Raw genomic sequence first — 17,440 nt, 5'->3', positions numbered from 1 at the left:
AGTGTTTAAACTTTACATAACTAGATAAAACATTGTTTTTGACAATTGTTTATATTTATTTCTTTACAAATGACATTCTTATTTAAAGGGGGACAACTCATTTAGAATATTTTAAGTATCCAACTCTGTGGGACAGAACAGTAAAACATGTATTGGACAGATAAGTTGTGTGTCAAGATGCTGTTCATTTACTAAAACATCTGTTGTTTTGTGGTATACTGCTAAACCTTAAACAACATACATCAAACTATTAAATTTTAAATTAACAAAACATACAAATTTAGACGTTAAGCACTTGCTAGAGTATATTGCATTGTAACATTACAAGTAGAGGTTTAATTCAATGTAGTGAAAAATAACAGTTCTTATATTATAGAAAGGTTATTTTCGCAAAATAAGAAATGTTTCGTAATTACATAATTTGATTTTATTTTTATTTTTTCATAAACCGTATCAAAAGTTAGAAAAGAGTTAATTCTATAGGTCACCCAACACGACTTAAAAATGAAAATGTTGCAGTCTCGGTTTGATTGATAAATCGAAAAGTAAACTCATTTGCTACAAAATTTACGAAATAAAGATCAAATATCTTTTATAAAGAGTCAAAATATATTGCAAAAAATAACTTTAAATTGTCATCTATTTTTTATTTTTGAGTATATTACTCTCAATTTTAAAACTTCCGTTCAGACATTGCTACTGGAAAATATTTATATAAGAACATTGCATAATTTTTCTGTAAAACGAAGGTAATTAACGTCAAAATTGGTGGCTATAATAACTTCAAACATATAGATCATTTATTTCTTATAACATGTGTAAATGTTCAGTTCTGCTCAACCCGGGGCTAGAGAGCGTGGATGGTAGCTTGCATTTCCACTACCGTCCATGGACAGGCTCAGTCAAACCTAGCCTGCAACATTTTCATTTATGTCATGTTGGAGACCTGTGGTTTTCCACTTTTTATTTATTTTATTAGTATCCTAAAGGTTTTTGATGCAGATTAAACAAAAAATAGTCTGCCTGCCTGCTGTCTGTCTGTCTGTCTGCCTGCCTGCCTGACATACAAGCGAAAATAAGAAAAAAATAAGTTGTTAAAACTGGAACAACTGATACGTATTAGACTTTCCTGGTTAAAAGTACAAACAGTATTGTAGCTGACGTGAGATCGTCAACATGGCTGATTGCAAAACTGAATTGTTCGAGTGTTGGTAAGGGTAGAATATCAGTTAGGAGGCTGTGTAAGTTGTTAACAGTCCGTGGAGTTGGTGCAGTATAGATTATTTTGTCCTGCAGGCAGAATACGTTGTGCCTTTTCAAGTACACTTGTCCTTTTGTAGCACGTTTCCCCATTTCATATTATCAGTATCTATCTAGCTATCTATCTTTACTTTCTAACCCTTTACATGGACGTAGAGGGAGTAGAAATTAAAAGAAAATCGGGTTAAATTAAAAGAGAAAGGAAAATTTGTTAGTGATTTAGCTGAGTGGCTAATTTCATATTTATTGAAGTATACAAAATCATTATGTTAAAGCTGTGACGTAAAGGAATAAGGTCAGTAATTCGGTCGAAAATGTGCTTCCGTGGTGTAGTCGAAAGAAGTCCATAATAAATAGATCCTAATTTTCCCATTTTTTGCGCAAATTCGTGTAGAAGGAGTGCTTTAATCACCATTTTTCACTACTAGAATACATTCTGCGTGAAATGAGACGGTTTTCATGTTCATACACCCCACATGGCAAGTTTTGCAGATCGAAACCGGAAGTAGGTGTTTATTGCGCGGACGAGAGCAAATATGCGCCATTTTTAGGGTAGCAGACCACAACTGACTGGCATTTCACTAGGAACTACATAACCCCCTATTTTCTTTTCATTTTTTCGTTAATTTGTGATAGAACTTCCATGAAAAATAGGTGTAAGAAAAAGTGATGTTCTCTAAAGATACGTAAAGACGACCTGAAGTTGTCGTTTTTTATATGAAACAAAGAAGGATTTGAATTACTGACCTTTAACCTATAAGAGCTGAAATAAGACTTTCTCGAAACACATCGCAATTAGTCTTAAAGTCATAAATCGGTTGTATATGATATAAAATGGTGTTTCCAATGAAAATAATAGTGAAATTGAAAAAATTTTGAATTTTTTGACCATATTTTGAGTAGATGCACTATTTCAGCAGCAATTTCTGGGATTAAAAAGCCAATATTTTGTCTCCAGAATGTCAGAAATGCACAAAATGCATCCTTCTGGGTCTTATTCATGACGGAAGCAATATGATTTTTAGAATCCAAGTGAAAATAATGCAAACGAGTGAAACTTTTACCAAAATTACAATAAAGGACTATAGGGCCAAAATTTAGCCCAGTAAATTGGTATTGGGTGGTTTCTATTAAATGTCTATATTTCTCTAAATCTCGAAATTTCACAATGAAACTTGCAATAGTTTGGTATTACATCTTTCTTGAAAAAAGAATGAAATTGTGTGAATTATTTGATAAGAAACATTTCTTATAAGAGCTGAAATAAGACTTTCTCGAAACACATCGCAATTAGTCTTAATAGTCATAAATCGGTTGTATATGATATAAAATGGTGTTTCCAATGCAAAATAATAGTGAAATTTGAAAAAAATTTGAATTTTTGACCATATTTTGAGTAGATGCACCTATTCAGCAGCAATTTCTGGGATTAAAAAGCCAATATTTTGTCTCCAGAATGTCAGAAAATGCACAAAATGCATCCTTCTGGGTCTTATTCATGACGGAATGAATGATATTTTAGAATCCAAGTGAAAAATAATGCAAACGAGTGAAACTTTTACCAAAATATACAATAAAGGACTATAGGGCCAAAATTTAGCCCAGTAAATTGGTATTGGGTGGCTTCTATTAAATGTCTATATTTCTCTAAAATCTCGAAATTTCACAATGAAACTTGGCAATATGTTTGGTATTACATCTTTCTTGAAAATAGAAATGAAAATTGTGTGATATTTGATAAGAAACATTTCTTATAGGAATAAGGTCAGTAATTCGGTCGAAAATGTGCTTCCGTGGTGTAGTCGAAAGAAGTCCATAATAAATAGATCCTAATTTTCCCATTTTTTTTGCGCAAATTCGTGTAGAAGGAGTGCTTTAATCACCATTTTTCACTACTAGAATACATTCTGCATGAAATGAGACGGTTTTCATGTTCATTACACCCACATGCAAGTTTTGCAGATCGAAACCGGAAGTAGGTGTTTATTGCGCGGACGAGAGCAAATATGCGCCATTTTTAGGGTAGCAGAACCACAACTGACTGGCATTTTCACCAGGAACTACAGGCATACAGACACTAAATAGAAAAATGGCGCGAAAAAAAATGGTAGTCGCATAATGGCGGACACAAATAGTCCTTAGTTTGTTTGTTGTAGAGCTATTTTCCTTATTTTCTTTGCATTTTTTTTTGCTAAAATCACAATGACAGATCTATGCTTGACATGTAGGTAGCATTTCATAATGAAATAACATCATGACAAATTTTTCATGTTAAATTCGCGAATTCGTAGAAGGAGTGCTTATCACATTTTCACTAGTAGAAACATTTGAAAAACGGTGTTTTATGTACACCAATGAAAAAAAATTTTGAAGATGCGAAACAAGTAAAGCCTTTTATTGCGCAGAGCAAATTATGGTCATTTTTAAATGGTAGCAGCACACTGCTGGCATTTCACAAATTTTCAGGCATACAGACACTAAATAGAAAAATGGCGCGAAAAAAAATGGTAGTCGCATAATGGCGGACACAAATAGTCCTTAGTTTTTTTGCTCTGTAGAGCTATTTTCCTTATTTTCTTTGCATTTTTTTTTGCTAAAATCACATGACAGATCTATGCTTGACATGTAGGTAGCATTTTCATAATGAAATAACATCATGACAAAATTTTTCATGGAAACTTAGATCATACACCACCAGCATAATTTGGGGTCTCATTTTTTAGCTGATTTTGCAGTTTGTGTGTTTGACTGAAATTATTTTTCTTGCATCAAACATGACCCCCACTTTTCTTTTGATTTTTAGTTAGCCCTGACAATATTCTTCAAGAAAATGTAAGTTACAGAAATTTAAAATGGGTCCTGATGTGTGCTGCGGTCATTGGAAATAGGTCAGTTTTATATAGAATAAAGTACAACAACCATTTAGTGTGTTATAACCTATAAGATGACATTGGTAAAAAATGAAATCTGGCCAGATGATGGTGGGAATGGGCTAGTTTGATTAGAATTTGATAGAAAATGACAAATTAATTGCAATTTTATTGAAAATGAGGATAAAACCCAAAAATATCACATTTTCACTGTTTTGGGTGTATTTTTTTCAAAAACTGCATATTTATAGGCTACTGATTGCTATATTCTGGCCATCAGAGGTAAAAGTGAACATCTATAACAGTTTAAATGTGTACTTTGCATGCAGATCAGAGTAGAAAATGTCAAAACAAGGCTGAATTTAGGGTAGCTGCTTCAAAATTATGTCGCAACAGCTATTTTTGACAAAATCTGATGCTTTGTCTTATGGTACTGAAAATGCAGTAAAAACTTGGAAACTGGTGATATCAAGCTAAAACCTTGTATTTCTTCATGCATTTGGGTTTCTTGTACATTTTAAATGAAACTGGCACACTGTCAGAGAAAAAAGTTTTCTTATAGGCATACAGACACTAAATAGAAAAATGGCGCGAAAAAAAATGGTAGTCGCATAATGGCGGACACAAATAGTCCTTAGTTTTTTTGCTCTGTAGAGCTATTTTCCTTATTTTCTTTGCATTTTTTTTTGCTAAAATCACATGACAGATCTATGCTTGACATGTAGGTAGCATTTTCATAATGAAATAACATCATGACAAATTTTTTCATGGAAACTTAGATCATACACCACCAGCATAATTTGGGGTCTCATTTTTTAGCTGATTTTGCAGTTTGTGTGTTTGACTGAAATTATTTTTCTTGCATCAAACATGACCCCCACTTTTCTTTTGATTTTTAGTTAGCCCTGACAATATTCTTCAAGAAAATGTAAGTTACAGAAATTTAAAATGGGTCCTGATGTGTGCTGCGGTCATTGGAAATAGGTCAGTTTTATATAGAATAAAGTACAACAACCATTTAGTGTGTTATAACCTACATAACCCCCTATTTTCTTTTCATTTTTTCGTTTATTTGTGATAGAACTTCCATGAAAAATAGGTGTAGGAAAAAGTGATGTTCTCTAAAGATACGTAAAGACGACCTGGAGTTGTCGTTTTTTATATGAAACAAAGAAGGATTTGAATTACTGACCTTTAACCTAAAGTCCATTCCGCGAAAAGCTCAATCCTCACACAGTCGGATTGCCTTTCGTTTTGTCGGCTAGTGCGAATGGTAGCCGAATTTGTTTTGAAAACATGGCGCTGACACTTTCAGAGGACTTGATACGGAATAGAGTCGGTTTGCAGCATGATAATTTAGGTATATGTTCATTTCTTAATGTCAATGTCTTAGAAATTAAATATTTCAAAGGTATTTTGTGTCAGTTTGCATAAACTATGATGCCTAATTGACATTTCGTCATGTTGAGGTCATGTATGTTGCTATTCAAATAAAAAATTCTCTAAGTTTTTCACCATTATACGTCAACTCTTTTGTGACTCTGTACGGGCTTATGTTTATTACATGAATTATTTCAACAGTGCTAAATGGACTGCTCAAAATGCATAATTATGGTGGCATTATTTCACTTGATATTTTCCCTCGGAAATGCAAGTTCAAACTTGTCAGCAAGGTAGATACTAAAATTTTGAAAAAGAAAATTTTGAAAAAGAGTGCAGTAACCAAAGCAATATAGTAAGTAACCCCATTAACCAAATGCATATAGTAGGTTACAAATGGACACAGTTGTGCAGCGGTGCACATTTTGGGCCATTATTAGATATGGCACAAAATGTGCACCTCTGCACACAGACACTTGGGAGTCAGCACCCCTCCGCCTCCCAGGCCGCCCCTGACAACCCTCAGTCAATATATTTTCGTTTTTTAAAACAAACTGAGCAGATGTCTCGATCATCCAATGACTTCTTTTACCATTTCAGAATGTCTGAAAAAATCCCATACTCTATCAATGCTCAAAAAAACACATAACTTACTCCGAGCGTTTTCAACACAAAATAGCTTGTCCAAGGAATAGGAGAATAGATCCCAGCTTGATGTTGCGCAGTCAAATTTACTACACAGAGCCAGGACACAGACAATATCGTTAGTGGTTAAAATGAAAGTACTCGCTCACGACGTCAACTGCCGCGATGGCCGAGAGAGTACAGACACTGGCTTTGTGAGCTTTTTTTTGGGCAGGGTCGCTGGTTCGCTCCGTGCTATGGGCGATCTTTTTTTTTTTTTAAATATTTTTTTTTATCTTGAGAATATATTGTTAAAAAAAATTGAAAATATTATATTAAAAAAAGAATGCCCAAAGCGGAGCGAACCCGCGGCCCTGCCCAAAAAACCGTTTCAGTACCAGGCGGTAGTTGACTTTCTTAGCAAGTATTTTTATTTTAACCGCTAATGATACCGTCTGTGTCCCGGCTCTGTATAGTAAATTTGACTGCGCAACATCAAGCTGGGATCTATTCTCCTATTCCTTGGACAAGAAAATTGTGTTTACATTGCGAAGTAAGTTATCTTTAAATTTTCTGAGCATTGACAGTATATGGGAGATTTTTTAAACATACTGAAATGGTAACAGAAGCTGTTGTATGATCGAGACATGTGCTCAGTTTGATTTAAAAGGCGAAAATATATTGGCTGAAGGTTGGCAGGGGCGGATTGGGAGGGGTGACAGGTTCTGACCCCAAAGTGTCTGTGCCTCTGCACAAGTGTGTCCATTTGTAACCTACTATATGCATTTGGTTAATGGGGGTTACTTACTATATTGCTTTGGTTACTCTTTTCTAAATGTGTAGCAATACACATAACCAATGACTTTTATAAGATTTTGTTGAGAAAGATGATGTAGGATAAAGCTTACCATTACATAACAGGTTTTTTTTTCTCCGTAATAAATTAAGATTAAACAAAATATTTGTTAAATTATGTTGTGAAAAAAATAATTTTTATATGGTAACGCCCGTCTCTGAAAGAGCAGGGCGTATTATGTGAACAACTGGCGGGCAGGTGGGCGTCGTCCAGTAGCATGTCTGCTCTCTAAGTCAAACATTTTTCATCCCATCTTCACCAAACTTGCTGACAATGTTTGTGGGCATAATATCTCGTGCAAGTTCGATAACCAGCCAAATCGCCCCAGGCACTCTTGGATTATGGCCCTTGAATTACTAGAAATCTTTTTATGATACGTAACTGCAGCGTTTTTTTCCACCAAAATATTTGGCGAAATTTGGCCCCATTCCCCCTCAAAACAGTATGTTTTTTCCCCTTTCCGATGCGTAAAATTCCCCTCCGAAAATACAAAAGAAAATGCCAATCAAATAAATCAAAATTCACTAGTTTGTTTTATTTATTTTCATATAGAAAACAGTTCTGACACTGCAGTATCGTGTGTTAGGTTTACATCAGCACCGGTTGCAGTAACTTCCCTTGATAAATCAGTATCATCGAAGCACTTTTTTATTCTGCACAACGCTGTTGAATGTTAGTCTGTAAATGATTTGCATTCTATTTGTTTGGCCGGGTAGTGTTGAGTTTTCCATCATCTAGTTAGTCAGGGTTTGATTTTATGCTTTGGGAAGGGTCCAACACATACACTTTTTAGCTCATCTGTCACATAGTGACAAGGTGAGCTTTTGTGATCACCCTTCGTCCGTCGTCAGTCCGTGCATGCGTCAACAATTTCTTGTCTGCACAATAGTGGTTTCATTATTGATTTTATTTTAACCAAACTTGCACACAACTTGTATCACCATAAGATCTTGGTTCCTTTCTTGAACTGGCCAGATCCCATTATGGGTTCCAGAGTTATGGCCCCTGAAAGGGCCAAAAATAGCTATTTTGACCTTGTCTGCACAATAGCAGCTTCATTTATAATTTGATTTTAACCAAACTGGCACAAAACTTGTGTCACCATAAGATCTTGGTTCCTTTCTTGAACTAGCCGGATCCCATTAGGGGTTTCAGAGTTATGGTCCCTGAAAGGGCCAGAATTAGCTATTTTGACCTTGTCTGCACAATAGCAGCTTCATTTATGATTTTATTTTAACCAATCATGCACACAACTTGTATCACCATAAGATTTTGGTTCCTTTCTTGAACTGGTGAGATTCCGTTATTGGTTCCAGAGTTGTGGCCCCTGAAAGGGACAGAATTAGCTATTTTGACCTTGTCTGCAAAATAGCAGCTTCATTTATGATTTGAATTTAATCAAACTTGCACAAAACTTGTGTCACCATCAGATCTTGGTTCCTTTTTTGAACCGGCCAGATCCTTTAATGGGGTCCAGAGTTATGGCCCCTGAAAGGGCCAAAATTAGCTATTTCGACCTTGTCTGTACAATAGCAGCTTCATTTATGATTTCATTTTAACCAAACTTGCACACAACTTGTATCACCACAAGATCTTGCTTCCTTTCTTGAACTGGCCAGATTCCATCTTGGGTTCAAGAGTTATGGCCCCTTAAAGGTCCAAAATTGGCTATTTTGGCTTTTGCAGCCATATAGAGACTTCATTTATGGTTTTATTTGAAACAAACTTCCAAAATATCTTCCACAACAATAAATCTTGGATTCCATGACAAATCAGAACCAGTTGTAGGTTCCAGAGTTATTGTACCCCCCGACAACAAAGTTGTAAGTGGGGGTATACTGGTTTCAGGTTGTCTGTCTGTCCGTCTGTCTGTCTGTCTGTCTGTCCGTAGACGCAATCTTGTGCGCACCATCTCTCCTTATCCCCTTGACAGAATTTAATGAAACTTCACACAAGTGATCAGTACCAACAGTAGTTGTGCATGGGGCATGTTAGGTTCTTTTAGAAAAAAAATTTGCAGAGTTATGGGACTTTGTTTTTTGTTACTATACTATATACATAGACACAATCTTGTGCGCACCATCTCTCCTCATCCCCTTGACACAATTTAATGAAACTTCACACAAGTGATCAGTACCAACAGTAGTTGTGCATGGGGCATGTTAGGTTCTTTTAGAAAAAAAATTTGCAGAGTTATGGGACTTTGTTTTTTTTGTTACTATACTATATACATAGACACAGTTTTGTGCGCACCATCTCTCCTCATCCCCTTGACACAATTTAACGAAACTTCACACAAGTGATCAGTACCAACAGTAGTTGTGCATGGGGCATGTTAGGTTCTTTTAGAAAAAAAATTTGCAGAGTTATGGGACTTTGTTTTTTTGTTACTATACTATATACATAGACACAATGTTGTGCGCACCATCTCTCCTCATCTCCTTGACACAATTTAATGAAACTTCACACAAGTGATCAGTAACAACAGTAGTTGTGCACGGGGCATGTTAGGTTCTTTCAGTGACAAAAATTGCAGAGTTATGGGACTTTGTTTCTTGTTAACATACTATGTACATACAGTCTGCATATGCAATCTTGTGCATGCCTAATCTACCAAACCCTTGCACAAAGTTTAATGAAACTTCACACAAGTGATCAGTACCTGAACCCTAGTTGTGCATGGTGCATGTTACATTCTTTTAGATAAATATTCTGCATAGTTATGGGACTTTGTTTTTTGTTACTATACTGTATACATACAGTCTATATATATATACAGTCCACATAATTATGCAATCTTGTGTGCGTCAGATTGCAATGTACTGTGTCAGTGCATGCGGGGGGTACATTCATCACCTTTAGTGATAGCTCTAGTTTTATATCTGATTACCTCCCCTGATTGTAATCAAAATGGATTTATATCAGTAAGTACTTATAGGACTTATTTGAAATTTCATTATTGTTATTAGTTGGACTGAGACAATCAGGGTAGATAACTATGGACTGATTTTATGTCAAATTACCTCCCTTTATTTCAAATTAAAATGGGTATATCTCCGTACTAATGAAGATACTGACCTGAAATTTCATTTATGTCAACATATTTATTTGGCAGATCCTTCTTCTGTTCACTTACAGTATTCTTTTTTTTTAATTACTTCCCTTTTACGTTACTATAAATAACTTATTTTTAGTAACTTTTTTATTATTGGCCATAGGGAAAAACCGAGACCACTTTTCTGTGGTACAACATGGATGGTGCCTCCAATTTTTAGGTGTTTTTTGACATATCTATACCTTGTAAGAATTTTTTTCTTCTTTTTCGTTAAATTTCTTCCCTTTGTTGTTCCTGTCCTTTGGATTTAGATATTTTTTTTGAGGACCTTCTTGTCGCAAGTGCAGTGATAACAGGTGAGCGATATAGGGCCATCATGGTCCTCTTGTTTACAGTTTGTTCTACAATGTGACAGTTCAAACGTAACAGTGACTGCAAGTGTCAGAATTTGACAGAAATAAAAAAAACAAGCAAATTCGATGAATTGGTATCCCCCGCCGAAAGGGTTTGTGGTGTGGAATGGCAAAAAAATATATCCGGCAAAAAGTTAAGGATGTTAATAAGAAGCAAATAATTTCATTTGTCAAAATCAATTTAACAGAAAACAAATGTTTAATTAAAGAGTACATAATAAATGTATGATACTTTGATCCTGACTAAAGAATTTATTTTGAATGGGATATGCTTACTGTAATAAGCTTAGCTTTTAAACTTAAATGCAGTTAATTGAAATATGAGCTTGAAGTTTAACTGGAACGAAATATTGTCTTTGAGTGGTTTGGCACCAGGTGTTGTTGTTTAACATGTACATTTGAACTTAAAAAAACAGATGTCCTTATGAGAACACTGGTAAGATATCTTGAACATGACTGAGGGCAAGGCTTGTGCAGTCACAACTTAACATGTTGAAGGTTTGAACATTTAAAAAAAAAAAAAAAAGGAATGGAAATATATATATGTATATATATTTATTTTTTAAGGGTGTGGGGGTGCGGGGGAACGGGAGAGGAAACAAAATTTCACATGTTGATTATAAATATTGATGGAAAATTAAAAATGAAAAACAAGAGGGTCATAATGACCCTGGATCGCTCACCAGAGTAATATGAGCTACATGTTTCTAATGTCAAACTGATGATTTTTAGAAATTTTTTGGAAGATTTTCCGATGTACAATCAAGTAACCCCTGGGGCGGGGCCAATTTTACCCCGGGGGTCATGATTTGAACAAATTTGTAGAAGTCTACTAGGAAATGTTACATATCAAATATCTAAGATCTAGGCCTTCTGGTTTATTTTTAGCAAATTTATGAAGATTTCCCTATGTACAATCAAGTAACCCCTGGGGCTGGGTCAATTTGACCCTGGGGGGGTCAAGATTTGAACCAATTTGGTAGGGGTCTACTAGGCAATGCTACATGTCAAATATCTAAGCTCTAGGCCTTCTGGTTTATTTTTAGAAAATTTTGAAGATTTTTCTATGTACAATCAAGTAACCCCATGGGGCGGGGTCAATTTGACCCCGGGGGTCATGATTTGAACAAATTTTGTAGAAGTCTACTAGGCAATGCTAAAAATCAAATATCTAAGATCTAGGCCTTCTAGTTTATTTTTAGAAATTTTTTGAAGATTTTCCTATGTAAAATCAAGTGACCCCTGGAGCGGGGTCAATTTTGACCCAGGGGTCATGATTTGAACAAATTTTGTAGAGGTCCACTAGGCAATGCTACATGTGAAATATCTAAGCTCTAGGCCTTCTGGTTTATTTTAAGAAATTTTTTAATGATTTTCCTAAGTAAAATCAAGTGACCCCTGGGGCGGGGTCAATTTTGACCCCAGGGTTCATGATTTGAACAAATTTTGTAGAGGTCCACTAGGCAATGCTACATGTGAAATATCTAAGCTCTAGGCCTTCTGGTTTATTTTTAGAAAATTTTGAAGATTTTTCTATGTACAATCAAGTAACCCCATGGGGCGGGGTCATTTTGACCCTGGGGGGGGTCATGATTTGAAAAAATTTTGTAGAAGTCTATTAGGCAATGCTACATGTCAAATACCTAAGATCTAGGCCTTCTGGTTTATTTTTAGAAAAATTTTTGAAGATTTTCCTATGTAAAATCAAGTGACCCCTGAAGCGGGGTCAATTTTGACCCCGGGGGTCATGATTTGAACAAATTTTGTAGAGGTCCACTAGGCAATGCTACATGTGAAATATCTAAGCTCTAGGCCTTCTGGTTTATTTTTAGAAAATTTTTGAAGATTTTCCTATGTAAAATCAAGTGACCCCTGGGGCAGGGTCAATTTTGACCCTGGGGTCATGATTTGAACAAATTTTGTAGAGGTCCACTAGGCAATGCTACATGTGAAATATCTAAGCTCTAGGCCTTCTGGTTTATTTTTAGAAAATTTTTGAAGATTTTCCTATGTAAAATCAAGTGACCCCTGGGGCAGGGTCAATTTTGACCCTGGGGTCATGATTTGAACAAATTTTGTAGAGGTCTACTAGGCAATGCTACACGTGAAATACCTAAGCTCTAGGCCTTCTGGTTTATTTTTAGAAAATTTTTGAAGATTTTCCTATGTAAAATCAAGTGACCCATGGGGCGGGGTCAATTTTGACCCCGGGGTCATGATTTGAACAACTTTAGTAGAGGTCCACTAGGCAATGCTACAAGTCAAATATCTAAGCTCTAGGTCTTCTGGTTTTTGAGAAGAAGATTTTTAAAGATTTTCCTATGTAAAATCAAGTGACCCCTGGGGCGGGGTCAATTTTGACCCCGGGGTCACCCCGGGTGACCAAGGCAAGTGGGCGACCAGGTGTGGGTGCACAACTTTGCATGTTTATAATAAATGTTCACAGAAAAGAATGAAAGAAATTTAATGAAATTCTGCCAAATGGCAAGTTTGTTATGTACAAATATGTGGATTTTTAGACAATTAAAGGGCAATAACTCTGCAGTTACAAAAGAAATCCATACGAAATTGTGTGTGCACAACCACATTATAGTGCTCTAAATTCTGTTAAAGTTTCATAGTTCAAGGTCAAATTTATCAAAAGTTATGATGCAGAAATTGCCATATTTATAGTACCCTATATAGTTAACACTAGAAATTTCTAAGGGCCATAACTCTGGTGTTACTTGGGCAATCTGACTGAAACTTGACGGGCCGCAAGAACTCATAGTGGTGAACATGTATATGAAGTTTTAAATAAATATTCCCAACCATTTCCTAGATATGGCTCCGGACGGACAGACGGACAGAAAGACGGACGGAAGGACGGACAGACAACGCCAAAACTATATCCCTCCGACTTTCGTCGGGGGATAAAAACAGCCACTCACCAACAGCTTGTTTAGGAAGGGACCTAATGTCTGATGTAAATTTTGGTAATCTAATGGATGTCTTATATCCTCCACATTTGAAAAATTAATTTTGTTATCTGGTATTGATATGCTACATTGTGTTATATGTCATCATAGTCATGTCACATGCTCTTATGGGCCCTGAATTTATCAATAAACTTTAAACTAGTTTATTTCAACACAAATGAAAATTCCCCTTTTCTTATTTTACGTCGTATTTTTTTCCCCCTCCAAAGGGCACTGACCCCCTTCCCCCAAAAGTGAAAAAAATCACTGAACTGAATACTTAAACAAGCGTATTTTGTGACAGTCTAGCACTCGTTAGCTCACCTGAGCACAAAGTGCTCAGGGTGAGGTATTGTGATCGCTCACCGTCAGGCGTCCATCCACACTTTCCTTTAAACAACATCTCCTCCTAAACCAACAGGCCAATTTTGATGAAACTTCACAGGGTTGTTCCTTGGATGGTCTTCTTTAAAAATTGTTCAAAGAACTGAATTCCATACAGAATTCTGGTTGCCATGGCAGCCAAAAGGAAAAACTTTAAAAATCTTCTTCTCAAAAACCAGAAGCCCTAGAGCTTAGATATTTGGTGTGAAGCATTGCCTAGTGGACCTCTACCAAATTTGTTCAAATCATGACCCCTGGGTCAAAATTGACCCCGCTCCAGGGGTCACTTGATTTTACATAGGAAAATCTTAAAAAATCTTCTTCTCAAAAACCAGAAGCCCTAGAGCTTAGATATTTGACATGTAGCATTGCCTGGTGGACCTCTGCTAAAATTGTTCAAATCACTTGATTTTACTTAGGAAAATCTTCAAAAAATTTCTAAAAATAAACCAGAAGGCCTAGAGCTTAGATATTTGACATGTAGAATTGCCTAGTGGACCTCTACAAAATTTATTCAAATCATGACCCCCCGGGGTCAAAATTGACCCCACCCCAGGGGTCACTTGATTTTACATAGGAAAATCTTCAAAAATTTTCTAAAAATAAACCAGAACGCTTAGATCTTAGATATTTGACATGTAGCATTGCCGAGTAGACTTCTACAAAATTTGTTCAAATCATGACCTCCGGGTCAAATTGACCCCACCCCATGGGGTTATTATCCCCCGACAAAAGTCGGAGGGATATAGTTTTTGCGTTGTCCGTCCGTCCGGAGCCATATCTAGGAAATGGTTGGGAATATTTATTTAAAACTTCATATACCTGTTCACCACTATGAGTTCTTGCGGCCCGTCCAGTTTCAGTCAGATTGCCCAAGTAACACTAGAGTTATGGCCCTTAGAAGTTTCTAGTGTTAACTATATAGGGTACTATAAATATGGCAATTTCTGCATCATAACTTTTGATATATTTGACCTTGAACTATGAAACTTTAACAGAATTTACAGCACTATAATGTGGTTGTGCACACACAATTTCTTATGGATTTCTTTTGTAACTACAGAGTTATTGCCCTTTAATTGTCTAAAAATCCACATATTTGTACATAACAAACTTGCCATTTGGCAGAATTTCATTAAGTTTCTTTCATTCTTTTCTGTGAACATTTATTATAAACATATGACGTTGCGCACCCACACATGGTCGCCCACTTGCCTTGGTCACCCGGGGTGACCCCAGGGTCAAAATTGACCCCGCCCCAGGGGTCACTTGATTTTACATAGGAAAATCTTTAAAAATCTTCTTCTCAAAGACCAGAAGCTCTAGAGCTTAGATATTTGACTTGTAGCATTGCCTAGTGGACCTCTACTAAAGTTATTCAAATCATGACCCCGCCCCATGGGTCACTTGATTTTACATAGGAAAATCTTCAAAATTTTTCTAAAAATAAACCAGAAGGCCTAGAGCTTAGATATTTCACGTGTAGCATTACCTAGTAGACCTCTACAAAATTTGTTCAAATCATGACCCCAGGGTCAAAATTGACCCTGCCCCAGGGGTCACTTGATTTTACATAGGAAAATCTTCAAAAAATAAACCAGAAGGCCTAGAGCTTAGATATTTCACATGTAGCATTGCCTAGTGGACCTCTACAAAATTTATTCAAATCATGACCCCCGGGGTCAAAATTGACCAGCTTCAGGGGTCACTTGATTTTACATAGGAAAATCTTCAAAAATTTCTAAAAATAAACCAGAAGGCCTAGATCTTAGGTATTTGACATGTAGCATTGCAAAATAGACTTCTACAAAATTTGTTCAAATCATGACCCCCAGGGTCAATTTGTACTTCATTGTACATAGAAAAATCTTCAAAATTTTCTAAAAATAAACCAGAAGGCCTAGAGCTTAGGTATTTGACATTGTAGCATTGCCTAGTGGACCTCTACAAAATTTGTTCAAATCATGACCCCTGGGGTCAAAATTGACCCCGCCCCAGGGGTCACTTGATTTTACTTAGGAAAATCATTAAAAATTTTCTTAAAATAAACCAGAAGGCCTAGAGCTTAGATATTTGACATGTAGCATTGCCGAGTAGACTTCTGCAAAATTTGTTCAAACATGACCTCCGGGATCAAATTGACCCCACCCCATGGGGTTATTATCCCCCGACGAAAGTCGAAGGGATATAGTTTTGGCGTCCGTCCGGAGCCATATCTAGGAAATGGTTGGGAATATTTATTTAAAACTTCATATACCTGTTCACCACTATGAGTTCTTGTGGCCCGTCAAGTTTCAGTCAGATTGCCCAAGTAACACTAGAGTTATGGCCCTTAGAAGTTTCTAGTGTTAACTATATAGGGTACTATAAATATGGCAATTTCTGCATCATAACTTTTGATATATTTGACCTTGAACTATGAAACTTTAACAGAATTTACAGCACTATAATGTGGTTGTGCACACACAATTTCTTATGGATTTCTTTTGTAACTGCAGAGTTATTGCCCTTTAATTGTGTAAAAATCCACATACTTGTACATAACAAACTTGCCATTTGGCAGAATTTCATTAAATTTCTTTCATTCTTTTCTGTGAATATTTATTATAAACATGTGAAGTTGCGCACCCACACATGGTCGCCCACTTGCCTTGGTCACCCGGGGTGACCCCAGGGTCAAAATTGACCCCGCCCCAGGGGTCACTTGATTTTACATAGGAAAATCTTTAAAAATCTTCTTCTCAAAAACCAGAAGCTCTAGAGCTTAGATATTTGACTTGTAGCATTGCCTAGTGGACCTCTACTGAAGTTATTCAAATCATGACCCCCGGGGTCAAAATTGACCCCGCCCCATGGGTCACTTGATTTTACATAGGAAAATCTTCAAAAAATTTCTAAAAATAAACCAGAAGGCCTAGGTCTTAGGTATTTGACATGTAGCATTGCCTAATAGACTTCTACAAAATTTGTTCAAATCATGACCCCCATGGTCAAAATGACCCTGCCCCATGGGGTTACTTCATTGTACCTAGAAAAATCTTCAAAATTTATTAAAAATAAACCAGAAGGCCTAGAGTTAGATATTTGACATGTAGCATTGCCTAGTGGACCTCTACAAAATTTGTTCAAATCATGACCCCTGGGGTCAAAATTGACCCCACCCCAGGGGTCACTTGATTTTACTTAGGCAAATCATTAAAAAATTTCTTAAAATAAACCAGAAGGCCTAGAGCTTAGATATTTCACATGTAGCATTGCCTAGTGGACCTCTACAAAATTTGTCCAAATCATGACCCCTGGGTCAAAATTGACCCCGCTCCAGGGGTCACTTGATTTTACATAGAAAAATCTTCAAAAAATTTCTTAAAATAAACTAGAGGGCCTAGGTCTTAGATATTTGACATGTAGCATTGCCTAGTAGACTTCTACAAAATATCTTCAAATCATGACCCCCGGGGTCAAATTGACCCCGCCGCATGGGGTTACTTGATTGTACATAGAAAAATCTTCAAAATTTTCTAAAAATTAACCAGAAGGCCTAGAGCTTAGATATTTGACATGTAGCATTGCCTAGTGGACCTCTACAAAATTGGTTCAAATCTTGATCCCCCCAGGGTCAAATTGACCCAGCCCCAGGGGTT

General features: G+C 36.3%; 1 protein-coding gene across 1 annotated transcript in view; it reads left to right on the top strand.

Moving 5' to 3' along the window:
- The first annotated feature begins 5,357 nt into the window (after positions 1 to 5,357).
- The window catches only part of LOC123549147 (centrosomal protein of 72 kDa-like), a 113,979-nt gene continuing 101,896 nt past the window's right edge, over positions 5,358 to 17,440 (top strand). Inside the window, exon 1 of the mRNA XM_045336992.2 lies at positions 5,358 to 5,490. Coding sequence (XP_045192927.2) covers positions 5,427 to 5,490 — 64 coding nt within the window. The 5' untranslated portion in view covers positions 5,358 to 5,426. The remainder of the gene's footprint in view (positions 5,491 to 17,440) is intronic.

This window comes from Mercenaria mercenaria, chromosome 6 (assembly GCF_021730395.1).
Source record: "Mercenaria mercenaria strain notata chromosome 6, MADL_Memer_1, whole genome shotgun sequence".
NCBI classification, from domain to species: Eukaryota; Metazoa; Mollusca; class Bivalvia; order Venerida; family Veneridae; genus Mercenaria; species Mercenaria mercenaria.
Note: the sequence above shows the minus strand (reverse complement) of the source record. Positions and strands in the feature narration are given on the sequence as shown.